Genomic DNA, 16,676 nt, shown 5'->3' with positions numbered 1-16,676 from the left:
TGGGGTGTTGGGTGGCTGTTGAATTGCAAACAAAATGTTTCACAACCTGACTGGTCTTGTAGAGCATCACTCTGAGAATGCTGATTTCCCTCTTGCTTTTCTTCACAGCCAACGAGACGTCAGGCCTTTCTGCGAAGCGTGAGCATGCCCGCCGACAACACCCGTGTGCCCTCCCTGCCTAACGAAGTGAGAAGACCAGTGCTACAACGACAGACCTCAATCACCCAGACCATCAAGAGGTGAGACACTGAGTTCATGGTACCTGCTTTAGTGGATCCTGCTGTCCATTGCCGTCCTTTATTTGTGGATTTATGGTCCTCTGCTTGTCCCATTGCCTGGCACTTCAGTGGCACGCTGTCACAGCAGGATTAGGTTGTCTCCCTTGTTATCTATCGTGACGTTGCGGAAGAGGGTGGATGCAGATAAGTCCCCAGTATATAAGCCCAGTGGTGCTACATAGCCTGTCTTTAGTAAGTGACGAGACAAGTCCTGGGAGGAAGATTGTGGTGATCAGGACAGTGAATGGTTCTTGCCACTTAGGTACAAATTTTGACTGCCCCCATGCCCCAGGGAGCTGGCTGTTTGAGTAACAGGATGCCTCAGGCCCTGATGTTTAGCTGAGGCTGTATGATGTGGTGTGCTGACTTGCTTTGGTGTGGTATCTGAGAGCATGTGATTGCTGGGGGAGGCAGAAGCCCATCCTGAGCAGTCCAGGGCTCTCAGCAGCTTGGCTCCTAGCACTAGCTCATTGCCAGGTTCTTGAGATGGCTATGAGGGGTGATGGAGAGTAGGGAGAGGCTGCTCTGGTCCTGCCCCCCACGCCTGCACAGAGAGTTATCATTTATCCCCACGACCCAGAGGTCTCTGAGACATGGCCACACAGCTGGATGCTTCTTTCCTCCCTGTGACAAAGGCTAATCCCAGTTTGTTCAAAGGGAGTGGCTCTCCCAGCTGCTCTCCTGAGATGCCTGGCTTCTATCCCTGGCAGTGTGTCAGGCCCGCCTGGATCCCAGGAGCATCCCTGGATCTCCACAGGTCAGGGGCACTTTCAGACAGCCAGGCTTCGCCCACTCACAAAGGAGAAACTTTCTAGCTATGGGAGAGACTGACCTCCCACACACTGTTTTCATTTACCTCAGATGTTCCCCAGCTGCCTTGGTGGTGAAGCTCTCCCGCAGCAGCTCTCTGCGATCCTTCTTCTTGTGAGGTTGGGAGGGCTAAGCCATGAAGCAGTGTCTGTTCTTTTCAGGGCTGTGGGCAGCCTCTGGGCCTGCCTGAGGCTGTCCTTGCACACCTAGACTGCGTCTTCCCTCACCTTCCTGCCTTTGGCCCGCTCCTTGCCAGGACAATTGGGCAAGAGCATGTCAAGGATAAGGGGTATCCTGGGAGGGCGCTGACAAGAAGCATTGTGTGGGAGGCCAGGGTAACCTCTCCCAGAGGTGCTCACAACATGCAGCTTGTGTAGGGTGGAGGGGTTGGGGAACTGCAAACCACTTTGGTGCTGGGGGAGCAAATTTTCCCCCAGTGCTACTACAATATAAGGCAGACAAGGCATGTGGAATTACAGTGAGCAAGGAGGGAGTGCTGGACAGTGGTGGTGAAGCTGCCACACACTGAGGGAGATGCTGATGTCCTGCCTAGCATTGGAGTGGTGGGCAGACACGCGTGTTGCACCAACAGACCCTGTGACATGTCTTTCCCTTGCCTGCCCAGGTTGTAATGAAGGTGCCGGGGCTCGGATTGGTGGCTGCATCCCTGCCTGTGCTTAATGTGTAGCCATTCTGTACCCTGGGAGTACATGTGGTCCCATGAGGAGGGGCCCAGAGGTGCACAAGTGGCTTTGGAAGTCCTGGGAGTCTCCTGCTCAGAATATGTATGGGGGGGGTTCAGCGCTATTTTGCAGAGCTGAGTTGTCTCACGCAGGCTGTTGTGCAGCACAGGGGGTGGCCAAGTCTCTTCTTCCTGAAGGGCTCCCAGCTTCTGGGTGACTTCTACAGAGCGCTGTGGGATGTGGGTAGGAGAGCAGGTGCAGCAGTGAGAAGGACTTTCCAAGGGGCAGAACTGCAGGAGATGCACACGTGACATGACACTAGCAATAAAAGCATGAAATAAGTGGATCAGAGACAAGGACAAGGAACTGGAAGGTACCAAAAAACATGTGCTCCATTTAGCAGAGCTAGGGATGAAGCAGAGAATTGCAGACCATGTGTTCACAAAGGTGTCTTGGGGATTTGTTTTGTGAGTCTAGGGAGACTGACTGCCAGGTTTTCTACTTAACACAGTCCCCAGGATGCACAGAAAGTGAAACTGTTCTGGCAGTAGGACTCCACACCATCCTGTTCCCTGGGGCTTGGAGGATACAGATCAAGTGTGAGCCTAAGGTCAAGCCTGTGTGATCCAGACCGTGGCATGGGAGTGATTCATGTGCCTGAGTGTAGGCATCTAACACCACTTCCAGTCTCCCGGGGTGTCCAAGGTGTCCATGCAAGGCAGCAGATGTGGCACACATAGATTTGTGCATCACGCAAGATCCTGCCAGGGTCAACCACAATGGTCCCAGGACACATCCAGCGACATCAGACACCTGTACCTAAGCAGATCATATCTTGGCCCGCTGACACCTCCATGGTTTCACACTCCACTGTCCAAAGCCAGTGAGCGGGATCTGTAGCTGGGCATCTGGGCAGAAGAAGGCAGATCACAGAGGTCTGGGGGTTCAGGGGACTTGCAGTATATCTGGTATCTTCAAGAACAATGGGAGACATACATCAGAGGTGCAGATGTACCAAAAGGATTCAGCAGCCTCCTGGGTTCAAAGATGGTGTTGTGTGGCTCGAGTTTGGTTGTTTCTCTTAGGTCATGCTCTCAGCTGGAGGCTGCTGTCATGTGCAGCGTGGCACAACTGCTGCCGATGGGGCTATGGAAGGAGACGAGGAGGTGTTGGATGCAGGTCGCTGCTCGCCTCCACAGCCCTGCAGGCTCCCTCCCTTCAGCTGTCTTTTCTTTGCAGCAGACAGGTACGGTTTCAAAGGAGTCAGACCCTGCCCGTTCACGGGCACCAGGTGGGCAGGAGTTCCCTGAGAAAGCGGCAGTCCCTGCCCCGATCGTTTTTCAGGTACTGGTAGCACTGAGTGTGAAACCCACCCCTGCATGTGTGTGCAAGGGCTGTTGTGAACTGCACAGATTCTGGCTGTTGCTGGGACCACACTGCCTTCCCAGGGCTGGCCAGGAGGCCTACAAACAGGCGGGAGTGAGAAAGTTCATGTGTGCTTCTAACAAAAAGCATTTGTCACTCCTACTAAATGTGTAGGCAGCTGTCAGTAAGTAGCATGGACTAACAAGCTGTCCACCCACCCACCTCACTCCCTCCTGCCTTTCCTAACAAGTAGTCAACCTCCTGGTGTTCACCGAAGCTGGAATATCTCCCCAGGGCATCCACAACGCAGCCTGCCTTTGCTAGCACCAGTGCAACATGTGGTGTATGCATACGTTGGCCTGAAAGCCTCCTTGGGGCAGAAGGGGAAGGAGAGGAAGCAGCACCAAACAGTCATGCTGGTCCAGACGGGGCTCAGAAGTTGGTGAATGGAATAAAGCATCCACTCTTTCCCTGTTGACATCATGGCTTTTTCTAATCCAAATGTGACTGTCTTCTTTTTGAGGTGGAGGTCTTCGTTTACTTAGCACCAAGGAGATGAGCCACTCCAGGAGTCCATGGCCCATTGACCACCACCCCGAGACTGGAGCTCAGTAAACTTTTAAATCAGACAGACAATGTGACTTTGTGCATGGCAGGGACTGGACCTAATGCGCAGCAGTCCGTTCCTGTCCTACCTTCCTCTCTGCTACGTTGGGAGTACTCTGGCACTGCACCCACCTTTGGCGACTGCTTGTGTTTGGTCTTGGGCTTTCAGGGCTGGTCAGCTCAGTGTGATAGAAGAGCAAGAGCTGACTTCTGATGTTCGTTTGCTGCTTTTTACAGAGCTCCAGGGAGTCTGTAGGATGTGATGGGGCTCCCCAGTGGACAGGGGCATTCAACATCTTCCCAGGGTGTTCCCGATACCCTAAACACTGTAGTCAGCTCTCCTGGACTATCTTGACTATGACCAGAGAGTAGGACAGCTCTTTACCCTGGCCCTGGCCCAGTAGTGGTCTCTACAGTTCAGGAGTGGTCCTTGCAGTGCAAAACAACTGTGGTGGTGCTTGTCCTTCCAGGCGAGTGGGAGCACAGTTTTGGAGGGCTCTGAGGTGCTGCTGTTGGCGCAATGGGCCACTCATCAGCAGGCTCATACGGGCACAAACGACCCTCAGTCCTCTCCCTTTGAGGAGTGGCCCCATGTACCCACTTGTCATCCAAGGTCACCTTGGTGTTGAAATATTGGCTATGGCAGTCTATGAGAAGCCCTCTGAGTTGTAAGACCGTTTTGTGGCACGTGTTGTGCCTGTGCATCTGCACGGCCAGAGCGTTGCCTCTGTGCCGTAGGCTTGTTCTGGGTCTGTCAGACCAGGTGCTGACCCTAGGCCCTTCCACTCTGAACAGAGACTAAGATTGCTCTGACAAGATATGGGTCCGTGGGAGCAGAGCAGTGCTCGGAGACATGTATGTAGCCCTGACTCTGGGGTCTGGCCCGTGTTGACTGGCTGGAGGCATTTGGAGACATTTGGGTCAGTGAGGTCAGGGGAGATCTAGCAGTGCCCTGCGTGACCTCCCGCCTGCTGAAGGGTCTGTTCTGGATCACTGGGAGAACGGGGAAGGCTGAGGGCAATGCGTGGGGGTTTGCATCTGGAGGTTTTAGCTGGGAAGGCTGTGGGACTCAATTTCACATCTTTTTACTGGGTGGCAGGACACCTTCACCTGTTGGTTGATGGTATTTTTGCTCAATAGGGTGCAAAACACAGGACTAGTTTCCTGTCTGCAGTGCACTGACTCAGTTCCCCTGTGTGACCTAATTCTAGATTTAACGCAGCCTTTACTCCAGTGTACATTTTAATACTCCTTTTGTGATCTGTGAGGTCTTTCTTCTCAGCATCTGGAAATCCTGCCCCTGCGCAGGGGGTCTGAGGCCAGGGTTTCGGGTTTGGCTTGGAAGGACTTTCAGGTTTCGACACCTGGGCCAGACAACTGTAGGCTGACACAGCTTGTCATCTTCTGAGAGAGGATTAACCACAGTGGGAAAGGCTTGGCAGGGCTGTGATGATCTTTGTAGGTTTAGGGTACCAGCTGTCCTGCTGTATTTGAAGTAGGTTGTTAGTCTGACTTATCCTGATCCCTCTCTGCCTTCCTTGGGATTTTGCTTCTGATCCACTGCTCTTCTGTGACAGCAGCCACTTGACAGCAAACCTTCCTCGTGGCTGCAACCTTGTGCCCCTACTTCTGCAACCAACAGCTTAGAACTGTGTGTGTCTGCCTTAGCAGAGATCAGATCACAGCCCACATTTGCCATTAACGTTACCTTTGAGGAGGATAGAAATCCTGCAGCTTGAGATGGTGAGGTTAGGGATATCCTGGGAGTGTGGGGGGGGAGGCTGGGAGACAACAGTGAATTCTGATGACTCGGGAGAGGCTACAGAGCCATGAAACAGTACAGTCCCACAATGGGGACCTAGAGCTGGCCTGAAGATGGTAAGTGTTTTCAATAGATGGTTTTTGAAGAAAAAAACCCCACCTTTCACAAAGTTCTTTTCTGAATTTCTGTTCCATCTCTTTTTCTTTCATTTTAGAATTTAGAACTCAGAACAAACTGTCCTTTACACACAGTGAATCTCTCCTGTCATTATATCTCTCATCAGAGATATAATGCTGTTGGTGGTTGAATATTTCTGGCCAGCATCTGTCAGGTTGCTAAAACCAGCTGAGGACAGGCTGTAGGATACTCGTGGGGAAGAGTGCTGCCTGTCTTTGAATTGGGGTGGGCTGGAGGTGACCACCAGGGTTTTGTCTTTTCATAGTCCAAGCAAACCTAATGTCTCTTTGCACTTGTATGCTGGCATCTTTCAGAGGCACAGCGGACTGGTTTGGGGTGAGCAAAGACAGCGATGCTACTCAGAAATGGCAGAGAAAGAGCCTCCGCCACTGCAGCCTGCGATATGGGAAGCTGAAACCTCAGGTCATCCGCGAAATGGACTTGCCCAGCCAGGACAATATTTCTCTAACAAGCACAGAGACTCCTCCTCCACTCTATGTCGGACCCTGCCAGCTGGGCATGCAGAAGGTGAGTAACCTGGGACAGAGTCAAGGCCATCGTGAGTTTCCTGCACAGTGGCTTTACCACTTTGGCAGCTGTGACCTATCTGCAGGCTTAGTTCTGCCTGAACATGTCTGGGCTCCATGCTCAGACACTTCTCAAGTCTCAGATACAGTTTGGCAGCTTCTCTCCGGTCTCGCTGGCTGAGATCCCTCAGCTGTTTCGCTGATACGCTCAGAGCCATGTTTGTCGTGTTGTGGCTATGGTGGTGATTAGACGTGTGCAGCATGTCCAAGAGCTCTCAGCTTGGGCTTTTTGCTGCCATTTTGCAAGGACAAAATTCTGTTGTACACACAGAGTGGCTGGTATCCTGGACCCAAGTATGCAGTAACAGGCCTGGTATCACTCAGGACACTCACCTAGTGCATCCTTGTCCCAGGCAGAATGCAGGCAGTAGCACGGCTACTGTCCTCATAGAAACCTGCTTATGTTTTAGGACTTTGAAGAGTGTCTCTTGTGTCAGCAGTACTACAGCTCTGCTCACAGGTCCTCAGAAATGGCTTTGAGTGCCTGCAAAGAGCATCTGGTCGCCCCCTACTCGCTACCTTCAAGTGTAACCCCAGGGGACAAGACCCAGTCAAGCCATCCAGTTACCAGCACTTCAGAACTAACCCACAATATCCCAGCTCTTCCCTTTGCTCCACTCAGCGATAGTAATCGATGTGGTTGATTACTGTATGTTAGTGACCACCACTGCAACCTGGGCAAGTGGGGAAACAAATTCCTTCTGAAGCAGGTTAGTCTGTGACCTGAAGCCTGGCTGCATCACTGAAGCAGAGGAGAGTATTGTACATCTTGCAATCAAGTTTCACCTTGTTGTGCTCTTTCCTGTTTTCTTACTAGCTGAAGTGTCTTGCAGTTAGTCTTTGGTCACAGGAGGCTTGGAAGTATTGTTGGGCTCTATGTGGGCTACATTAAATCAGAACATGGTATCAGTAGGTGTAAGCTCATAAAGCTTCCTGTTGAGGGTGCAACTGTGGATTAAAAAAAGCTCATAAAACATTAGGATAAAGCATAGAAGTCTTATGGAAACCACAGCTGTGATGATGTAAGGACAGAGGCAGGGTTTGTAGCTGAAGGCAATATTTTCATTAGGTTGATTTGTATGTTTGGAAGAAGTTAGAGCTTTGGCCTGAAGAGTCCCAAAGAAGGGCTTGCAGCCCCCGGAAACTTACGCTCTTTTTCCAGCTGTTATAACTTAATTAATGGAAGCGGATGTAAATACACAGTCAAGCTTCAACAGGAGACTGTTTAAGTCCTGGGCTGTCCAGTATCGGAAAGGAAATGAGCTGGAGAAAGAGCATGGCTGTTTTCAGGGATTTCTCAAACTCCTGTTCAGACAGCACGTTCTCTGACTGTAGAGCTCACTGGCACAGGAGGTAAATGAAACCAAGAGCTTTGGAAGGGCTGAAGGAGGCTTGGAGGAGTCTTCTGTGAACATCAGGAACATTCTGGGTGAAATTAGTCAATACCCACAAAAGAAAAAAGAAAAAAAAAAAAAAAAAAAGGGCAGAGGCTTGAGGATTTAGGTTTGAGGCTTACAACTAGGGCTTAGCTTGCAGCAGGTTATTCTGTATTTCCCCATTGTAGAATTGCTTGTTGGTCTATCCAACCTGGTTCTTGGTCATTCCTAGGAGCCAGGCCACTGTCATGGTTCAAGATGTTTGCTTGGAGGGAGGGGGACTTGGTAGGGAAGAGTTTGGGGGTGAATGGACTGATGAACTTCTCTCTGCAGATCATAGACCCCTTGGCCCGTGGCCGAGCTTTCCGTATGGCTGACGACAATGATGGCTGCAGCATCCCCCACACACCGATCACGCCAGGCGCCACGTCGCTCTGCTCCTTCACCAGCTCGCGCTCAGGGTTCAATCGCCTCCCACGACGGCGGAAACGGGAGTCTGTGGCCAAAATGAGTTTCCGAGCAGCTGCAGCTTTGGTGAAGGTACCGTCTGCAGCAGGGCAGGGACCAGTCTGGCAGCAGGATGGGGCTCTGCCCTGAGAGAAGGGTGAGAGGGAAGGAGCTGCTGAGCAGAGAGGATGGGAAGAGCAGTGGTGGAGGGGAAGAAACCAAGCCATCTCCTGTTCTGTTTCTGCCGTCTGTCTAGGAGGCAGGATTTGCAAGAAGCAGGGATGATGGCTAGGTTTTGGTACAGGTCTTGCTTTCTCTTTATTGGCCTGGGGGCTTTGATTCCCACAGCCAGCAGCCTCAGTGTTCCAGCAGGTCCAGTTCAGCCTGCCTGGACTTCTGGGCAGTTATGGAGGAGCAGAAGTACCTGAGGTTCTTCATCCTGCCACATGTCTGCTTCCCTTTTTGCTGTGTCCCGTACCACCCATCACTGCGGGTTGGTCAGAGACATTGTACAATTTGTGGTAGAGGAGCATGTTGCAAGCCTCACCCGCATGGGAGACAGGCACTGTGGATTGAGAAGCGGGGTCACACCTGTGGGTCTCACCAGGAAGTTGTCACACATCAGCTGTGCTCACACACAAGCCTGAGCCAGCTCAGCCCTTGGGCTCCCTGTGTGCTGGCTGGGGTAGCCCTGCACATGCCTGGGGTTCAGGTTTCTGGCAGTGTCTTGATGGCACTTTCTCTGGCTTCAGGGGCGCTCTGTGAAGGACAGCACCCTGAGGAGAGCTCAGCGGCGCAGCTTCACCCCAGCAAGTTTCCTGGAGGAGGACACGGTGGATTTTCCAGATGAGCTTGACACTTCTTTCTTCGCTCGGGTGAGGGGCAGGGCTGATGGTAATGTCCCTGGAGGCAGTGCAAGACTCCAGGTCTGGCAGGACTGTGTGTTGCAGAGAGCAGCACTGCTTTCTGCCAGGGCTGGTGTCTCAAATGTGATGGTGGCTTCTTCTGATGGGACTTCTTTTCTCTGCCCAGGAAGGAGTCCTTCATGAGGAGCTCTCTACTTACCCAGATGAAGTGTTTGAGTCACCATCAGAAGCTGCGATCAAAGATGCTGAGGTGAAACCTCCGGATCAGACAGATCTCACAGGAGGTGCCTTGGACAAAAATGAGCTTGAAAGAAGCCACTTGCTACTGTGAGTATCTTCCTGGAAGGTGCCGAAGCCTAACGTGGGGTGGCCAACCCATTCAGAGAAGGAAGCCAGGACCTGAGTGCTGCGGGTGCTTGGTGCAGAGCTCAGAGAGCAGTGCAGTGATGGGTTTTCTTTAAACTCAGCTTAAGACCCCCTGCCCCAGCTACCCATGCGTATGAAAGGTGACTCTAAGGCCACCTCTGCCATTTCTCCAGCAACTTCCAGCCTCACATGATGTGTTTCAGAGACTGTATCGTGCCTTGAGGAAACAAAGGACACTTTAAATCAGCTGTGAGGATGCTGGGGGCCCAGCCTTCGGCTATGGGGAATGTAGCAAAGACGAGAAGGCTGTTGCCATTGCCACAGTCACCAGGAACTGTTGTCTCGCTCCAAGGAGCGGTGTGAAGCATTGCTGAGTGTCGAGCTGGGCTACATTCCTCACTTGTAACGAGAGAAAGGTGTGGCACTGATGCCGAGAGCCCCACAAATATGTGGGTGGTACTGTACTGTATGCCTAGATTTTTTCCACCTGAGTAACCGGTACTGAGTAATTGCTCTGTGTCGTTTCCGAGTCAGCTCTGGCTTAGCTGGCAGCTCACCCCAGCAGAGAGCTCCGCTGGGTGTGAACATGGAGCATACAGGGAGGTCCTTGTTGTGGTTCTGCTGCTCATGGCCCATCTTGCTGTGTTGGCGCTTTCCCTTCAAGTGTTTCCAAGAACTCGACTCAGTCTTAACATAAGTGGAAGCATCAAATGGTGGGAGTTTGTTGTCACTCCTCTGAAATGGTCTCAGTCTTCTTGGCTCCATTTGGATCTCCTTAAATAGTTTCATTTATTGAGGAAAATACATTTCTTTCACACTTCAGAGAACTGTTATCAGAATCATAGTCAGGTGTCCTTTTAGGTGGCCAGGTGTTTATTTTGGCAGAGGCTGATAGCCCAGCACCGGAAGTGTTGGGAAACAGCACGTCCGTAACACAGAAACCACTTGAACTGTCAGGGCAGGAGCAGGCTGCAGTGGAATCTGCACTGTCTGTTGGAGAAGAACTTCCCAAGGGGGGAAGTTGGGACTTTCAGCTTCATAAAAATGTGTCTTCTGCAAGGTGCAATATTGAAAATAACTGAAGTGGTTTTGGCTAAAGAAGTTCAGATTCTCTCTCATCCTGTTGCTTGTCTGTAGTTCAGAGCTGTCATGATCTCTCCAAGATTCTCTGGTGATCTTTCAGAAAAAAGCTTGTCAGCTGGTTTCTCTGACTACTTCTAACAACCATTGTTTTTGTGCAGAGGGGTCATTTAGGAAGCCAGAGGAGGTAAACTAGACTAGAGCGTGTGTCAGGGACATGCCTGCTACAGTGCTACATACACAGGGAGCAAGGATGAAATGGTAGGTAGGTTTTTGGTCAGGATCTGAATGCTGCACACCTGATGCCCAGACTGCTGTTTAAGAGCAAAGAAATACAAAAACATCTGAATGTGGTGGAGACTTACAAAGCAGGTACTATTGACCAGTAGCTCGTGCAACGTTCATTGCATACTCTGTTTTGTAAAAAAGCCTTCCTGTAGACAGTGATCCTTGGGAGATTTATGGTGTTGTGGAAGCCTGGTTTCGTTGTTCTCCTGAAAAATGCATGCCTCAGTGCAAATAAAGGGAGGAATGGAAGACAGCGTGTGAGAGGTAACTGGCGCAGCTTGCAGCACGTGACAGCGTCACTTTCTTGGTCTGGGAAGCTGCTTGGATTCCTGCTCTTCTCCTTTGTCCGATTTGGTGGGCATGGGGGTTTGACTTGCCCGTCCAACCACAGTAAAGTGCTTTAAGGGTGGGGATTTCCAGTGCTGGGCTAAACTACACTTCCATTTCATAGTAAAGAGCAGAGTAAGAGGAATGAAGTAGAGGATGAAATAAATGTGCTTGAGGCTGCAGATGTGTCCGGCTGCAGCCTCCCCATTTTAGCCTGTTTCTGAAACACTTCTTTAAAGCCTTGAGAGCTCCTTGTCGGTGGCACTTAGTTTGGCACAGCTGCCTTGTGCCACCTTCTATGTGTAGTCCTGTGCTTCCATCAACCAGTGCTGTGTAGCCCTTTGAAATACAGCTTCCACTTCAGGGCACCTTGTCTGCCTTCAGCTGCGGCTCCGCCCAGCTGTGGTGGGACGGACAGAGGGTCTGCTGCCACCCAAGACTAGGGAGGGGCTGCTCCCCATTGCTGTGCCGTGCGGAAGGAAACCATTGCTGCCCTGCTTTTTATTTCAGCCCACTGGAGCGAGGCTGGAGGAAGCAAAAGGATGGGGCCCTGGCACAGCCCAAGGTCCGCTTGCGGCAGGAGGTGGTGAGTGTCAGCCCACAGAAGCGTGGCCAGCGCATCGCCGTGCCTGTCAGGAAGCTCTTTGCCAAGGAGAAGAGGCCGTATGGCCTGGGTATGGTGGGGAAGCTGACAAACCGTACGTACCGCAAGCGCATCGACAGCTACGTCAAGCGGCAGATTGAGGACATGGATGATCACAGGTGAGAAGGGGTCCCCAAAAAACGAATGAGTGAGTGATTGCTGTTGCCCCTTGGTGACTCAGGTCACTGCCTCAGGGTGTTTGGGTGAAACCTGCTGCTCAGGCCCCCCAGTCCAGATCCCAGTGTAAACTGCAGCAGGCAGCAGCATGTTAACATCAGTGTGCATGGGGAGCTCACCCTGCTGCTCGCGTTGCTTTGGGTGTCTGTATCTCCTCTACCTGGAGGGACTGCAGATCTCTGCCCCACCACCACTGTCCTGTGATGAACAGGAAGGCTCGGGTATCCCTGCCTCTGATCATCCCCCTAAAGTCATTATTTCAGACATGCAGCACACTTAGGCATTGGAGTTATGTGTTCTCATGGATGTTTTCTTGGGAAAGGGTGGCTTGCCCAGTGTGATGGGGGAGTGAGAGTAAACAGGGTCTGTCTGCCAGCAAGACCTTAGGTCACTGCTTCCAGTCTTGTGCATCCCTAGGTGTTCTTGGCCCTGTACCCCAGAGTCTGCCAAGGTCCCTGGGGAAAAACAGCAGCTTTTCTTCTGTGTTCTGTGAGTAGATGTAATATGCCTGGGTTTCTGCCTCTGATCTTTTCCCTTTCCCTCCACCCAGGCCTTTCTTCACTTACTGGGTCACCTTTGTGCATTCACTCATCACCATCCTTGCTGTGTGCATCTACGGCATCGCCCCTGTGGGGTTCTCACAACACGAAACTGTTGATTCAGTAAGTAAATCCCCCTGACTTGCCTGGAGCGTGATTTTGTTTTGGCCTTCAGCTGCTGGCTCTTGTGTTGTAGTCTTCAGCATACTGGCTACTTGCCTGAGGGCCTTGACAGCTGGATGCTGGGTGTCCAGCCTTGGGGGGCTGCCTGCAGCATCTCTGTGAGCCCCCACGCCACCTTCTCTTCCCTCCTGCAGCCATACTGCTCTTGCCATCAAATTATATCTGGCACAAAGCATGGTGGGCTCTTCGCAGTCTCTGGTCGTGTCTGTGCTGGGAGCCCTTTCAAACAACTTGTTCCCCTCCTGGTGGAGACCAGAAGAATGTTCATGGCAGGGAAATATTTCAAACTTGAGTTAAGTTTTTGCAACAGTTGCAGGATCTTGCTTCTGCCAGGAGCAAACCTGACCTGTCTGACTTTGAGAGCTGATCTTGAAGCTGTTTGTGGCCTTCCCACGTGTTGTTAAAGGTCTCTGGGGTACATTCAGCCATATCCCTGCTCTGTGCAGGGAATGCCCTGGGGAGCTTCTCACCTACGTGTCTGACAGCTTTCAGAGCACTGTCACCAGCGCCTGGCCCTACGCTGCCGGCAGGTGCTGCTTATCCTTCTGAGCTGTGTGAAGCTTTTTGCAGGCTCTCAAGCCACTCCCAGGTCTGCAGGCCCTGGGATTTCTTGAAAGCTGAAGTAGCCAGAGATAGACATTTTAAATGAAATCTTAAGATGAAGGTGCCCACGCCTCGATGGGTTTTTTTACCTGTGATCCTGCAAAAGACTGGTGTGAGGGAACCGTGTGCCCAGTCACTGGCCGGGCGGATTTCTGTTCATCCTGGGTGCTGTTTTCACCAGCCCTGGCTACTTGCCCTGCTGGCCCTGTGGGCAGGAGCTCATGGGGCTCTCGCTTTCTCTCCTTGCAGGTCTTGCGAAACAGAGGGGTTTATGAAAACGTCAAATACGTTCAGCAGGAAAACTTCTGGATCGGCCCCAGCTCAGTGAGTGCTGTTGGCTGGGACTGTTGGTGGGCTGGCAGGGTGCTGCAGCCATGCTGCCCCAGGGACCAGAGTCTTCCGCTGCTTGAAGCTTGGTGCCAGCAGCTGCCGTTGGCTGGGCTTCCCATGGGGCCCTGCTGTCCCTGGCAGGGTGCAGTGGTGCTCCCGGCCCAATCACCCTGCAGAACGGGCTGCCTGGAGGCTGGGATGGACCTTGGCACTCCTGCTTTGCACCCTGTTCCTACAAAGCCAAGAGTGGGGCTAGAGAAAATGCAGGAGCTGTATGGTGTGTGACAGCTTTCCTGATGCCGCTCCCCCTGGAAAAGGCTGTTGTGTCCCAAAGTTTCCTTTCCTGGCCACGGTGCTCACCTTTTGGAGGTCATGGGCAAGGAAATCCCTGAACTTCTGTTCCAGGCTTGCCTTCTTCAAAGCAAATACTGAGAGTAATCCCGGTGTGTGTTGGGCTTCATCATGCAGGACTTGTCCCTGGTCCCTTCAGTGCTGATAGGGGTACCCCTCTCAGCAGCCCCAGCCTGCTCAGCCCCAGGCATCACGGCCTGCCCCTTGGCTGAGCTGCCTGTTTCCATCTCTGCCAGGAGGCCCTGATCCACCTGGGGGCCAAGTTCTCACCGTGCATGAGGCAGGACCAGCAAGTGCACAGCTTCATCAGCGCCAAGCGGGAGAAGGAGAAGCACTCGGCTTGCTGCGTGCGGAACGACAAGTCGGGCTGCGTGCAGACCTCGGAGGAGGAGTGCTCGGTGAGTGCGGTGGCCCCTTCCGTGCTGTCCCTCAGGCTCAGGGCCACTTATGTTGATGCTTCTCCCACCCTGGGCTTCATGGTGACACCTCTCCTCTCTCCTGCAGTCCACGCTGGCCGTGTGGGTGAAGTGGCCCCATCACCCCAGCACACCAATGCTGGCAGGGAGCAAGAGGCAATTTGGGTCTGTTTGTCATCAGGACCCCAGGTAGGTCCTGCCTAGCCTGGCTGCCATCCCAGGGGGGACAGGGCTGCTGTGACACTAGAGTCAGAGAGGCCTGGAGTCCAGGCCAGCTGATTGCTGGGTGGGACAGCAGCTGCTCTGGAGACCAAGGGACATGGGGGCGGCGATGTCCCGACCTGACCTGACGGCTGCAGAGGAGGCTGAGACAGAGCGTGATCATATTTCTGCTCGCCCCTACTCTCCATTGTTGTTGGCCGCCCACCTGCACAGTGGCCTGTTGGGAGCTGTGGGTCCTTCCTCAGCCCTCTCCCCTTCCTCCCCTGCTCCCTGCACAGGCTCCCTTCTTGGGGTACAGCAGTCAGGTTCCCAGCACACCTCTGCCCCAGCGTGCTGCCTGGTGCCACAGCACACCTTTGCCTTTGGTCACCGTGGTGCTGAGAGCTGAGACCAGCTGAATGCCCACCTTTGCCCTTGTGTCCACCTGGAAAGGGGCCAGCAAGTTGCTGGGCAGCTGCCTGCCCTCGGACGCTGCCTTTGTGCGGAAGCCGTGATCTCTGCTCGCTGGAAGGAGGCTGTGGCTTTGTTCAGCCTTGGCTGACCCGAAGTAGCGCATCACCAGCCCCTTGCAGGGACAGAGGGGAGCTGTGGGACCCAGCCTGGGGGCAGGGACAGTGTGGTGGCTCCCTGGGGGATCCTGCCTGGTGCTGGGGAAAGTTATTTTTCAGGCTGATCTCTGCTTTCTGTTGCTGCAGGGTGTGTGAGCAGCCAGCCTCGATGGAGCCGCATGAGTGGCCAGATGACATTACCAAATGGCCGGTGAGCATCGCTGGTGGCACAGAGCCTGTACGGGCAGCTGGAGTATGGCATTTGCACCCCACTGTGCAGAGCCACAGCTGTGCTGGTGGAAGGGGGGCGGTCTCTGATGCAGCCTCCTGCTTGTCACAAACACCAGATGAGGGCAGCCATGGCTTTGTCTAGCCAAGGCTCAAAGCCCTCTAACACCAAATAAGTTCCCCTGTGCCAACTAAAGCCCTGGGCCCTGCCAGGGTAAGAGGGTGATGGAGACAGGCTCAGCCTTGGGGCTGTTTTCATCCCTCGGCGGTGAGGTGTTGGTTGAGGCTCAGGCAGATGGGGTGTCGGGCACCATCCTGCTGTCAGAGGGAGGCCTGGGTCTGCGGGACTGGCTTCTTCCCAAGGGGCTGTTTTGATTTTACGCAGGCAGCAAGCAAAGCCATGGCTGTCTGACTGCAGCCTGTTGTCGTTTTCCAGATCTGCACAAAAAACAGTGCTGGGAATTACACCAACCACCTTCACATGGACTGTGTGATTACAGGCCGGCCCTGCTGCATTGGGACCAAAGGAAGGTAACGAGTTTTACCTGTATAGAGAGGGGCTGGGTGTTGGAGTGGGACACAGGACACCCTTCTCGGGTTGTGGACACAGCCATTTGTCCTCCTCGTCCTTCCCACACACAGCCCAGAGCCCTGCTGGAAAGGGGAGTTGGACAAGGAGCCATGACAGGTCTCCCAGATGGGACAGGGCTCTGGGACGAGCAGGGGATAACAGCCAGCCTGAGTCTTCAGTGCAGCAGGGTGTCTCACTCAACTGGTCCTGCAGTTTGGAGGGACTCAAATCCCAAGGGATTAAATATTTCTTCTGGGAGTGCACTTTCCTTGGGAGTGGCCAGCTTGGTCCTGACAGGCTACATTGGCCCCAGCCTGGAGTCCCTGAGCACTCAAGGATATGTCAGGAAACGACCTGCTCTGGGTTTGCCAAGCAGGAAGATGCTGTTCTTCCTCATGTTGCTCCTCAGCTTGAGTAGTTACCAAGTGCTTGGGCCTGGCGTTCCCTGCTAGGGAGAAAAATCACTGTTGCCCCGAGGAGTTTCTCTGTCCCTGAAAGTCATAACCAGGACACTCTGGGCCTCGGCCCCCCTTTCCACTCTGTCAGCCCCAGATACACGGCTTGCCCAGACTCTGATGGTTCTTTCTCAGCTGTAAATAGCTCAGCTTAGCCTTTGTTCTGGAGCCCCTGTGTGCAGGGCATTAGTCTGCAGAGGTGCCTGTGGGACAGAAGCAAGTGGGGTGTATGGAGAGTGGCACTGGGCTCCAAGGCAGGGCTCGCTGGCACTGGGCTCGTTGCAGAGACACTACAGCACGTCAGGGGCAGCCGAAGGCATTGGTTCTCACAGACAGACTTGGGGTGAGACCAGAGGGAGTGGGTGGCCTGGGAGGGCACAGGATGGTGCATT

General features: G+C 53.2%; 1 protein-coding gene across 4 annotated transcripts in view; it reads left to right on the top strand.

Annotated features, from left to right (window-relative positions):
* Nucleotides 1-16,676, top strand: part of RHBDF1 (rhomboid 5 homolog 1) — a 38,800-nt gene that overhangs the window by 19,366 nt on the left and 2,758 nt on the right. For 3 of the 4 annotated variants that reach the window (XM_074840675.1, XM_074840676.1, XM_074840677.1), the window contains exons 3-15: nucleotides 109-239; nucleotides 3,014-3,115; nucleotides 5,996-6,209; nucleotides 7,978-8,184; nucleotides 8,844-8,966; nucleotides 9,124-9,284; nucleotides 11,529-11,780; nucleotides 12,389-12,500; nucleotides 13,413-13,487; nucleotides 14,081-14,242; nucleotides 14,349-14,449; nucleotides 15,178-15,241; nucleotides 15,695-15,789. In XM_074840675.1, coding sequence (XP_074696776.1) covers nucleotides 109-239; nucleotides 3,014-3,115; nucleotides 5,996-6,209; nucleotides 7,978-8,184; nucleotides 8,844-8,966; nucleotides 9,124-9,284; nucleotides 11,529-11,780; nucleotides 12,389-12,500; nucleotides 13,413-13,487; nucleotides 14,081-14,242; nucleotides 14,349-14,449; nucleotides 15,178-15,241; nucleotides 15,695-15,789 — 1,799 coding nt within the window. The remainder of the gene's footprint in view (nucleotides 1-108; nucleotides 240-3,013; nucleotides 3,116-5,995; nucleotides 6,210-7,977; nucleotides 8,185-8,843; nucleotides 8,967-9,123; nucleotides 9,285-11,528; nucleotides 11,781-12,388; nucleotides 12,501-13,412; nucleotides 13,488-14,080; nucleotides 14,243-14,348; nucleotides 14,450-15,177; nucleotides 15,242-15,694; nucleotides 15,790-16,676) is intronic. The other variant, XM_074840678.1, reaches the window with a different exon arrangement.

This window comes from Strix aluco, chromosome 15, assembly GCF_031877795.1.
Source record: "Strix aluco isolate bStrAlu1 chromosome 15, bStrAlu1.hap1, whole genome shotgun sequence".
NCBI lineage: Eukaryota > Metazoa > Chordata > Aves > Strigiformes > Strigidae > Strix > Strix aluco.
This window is presented reverse-complemented; position numbering and strand designations above follow the sequence as displayed.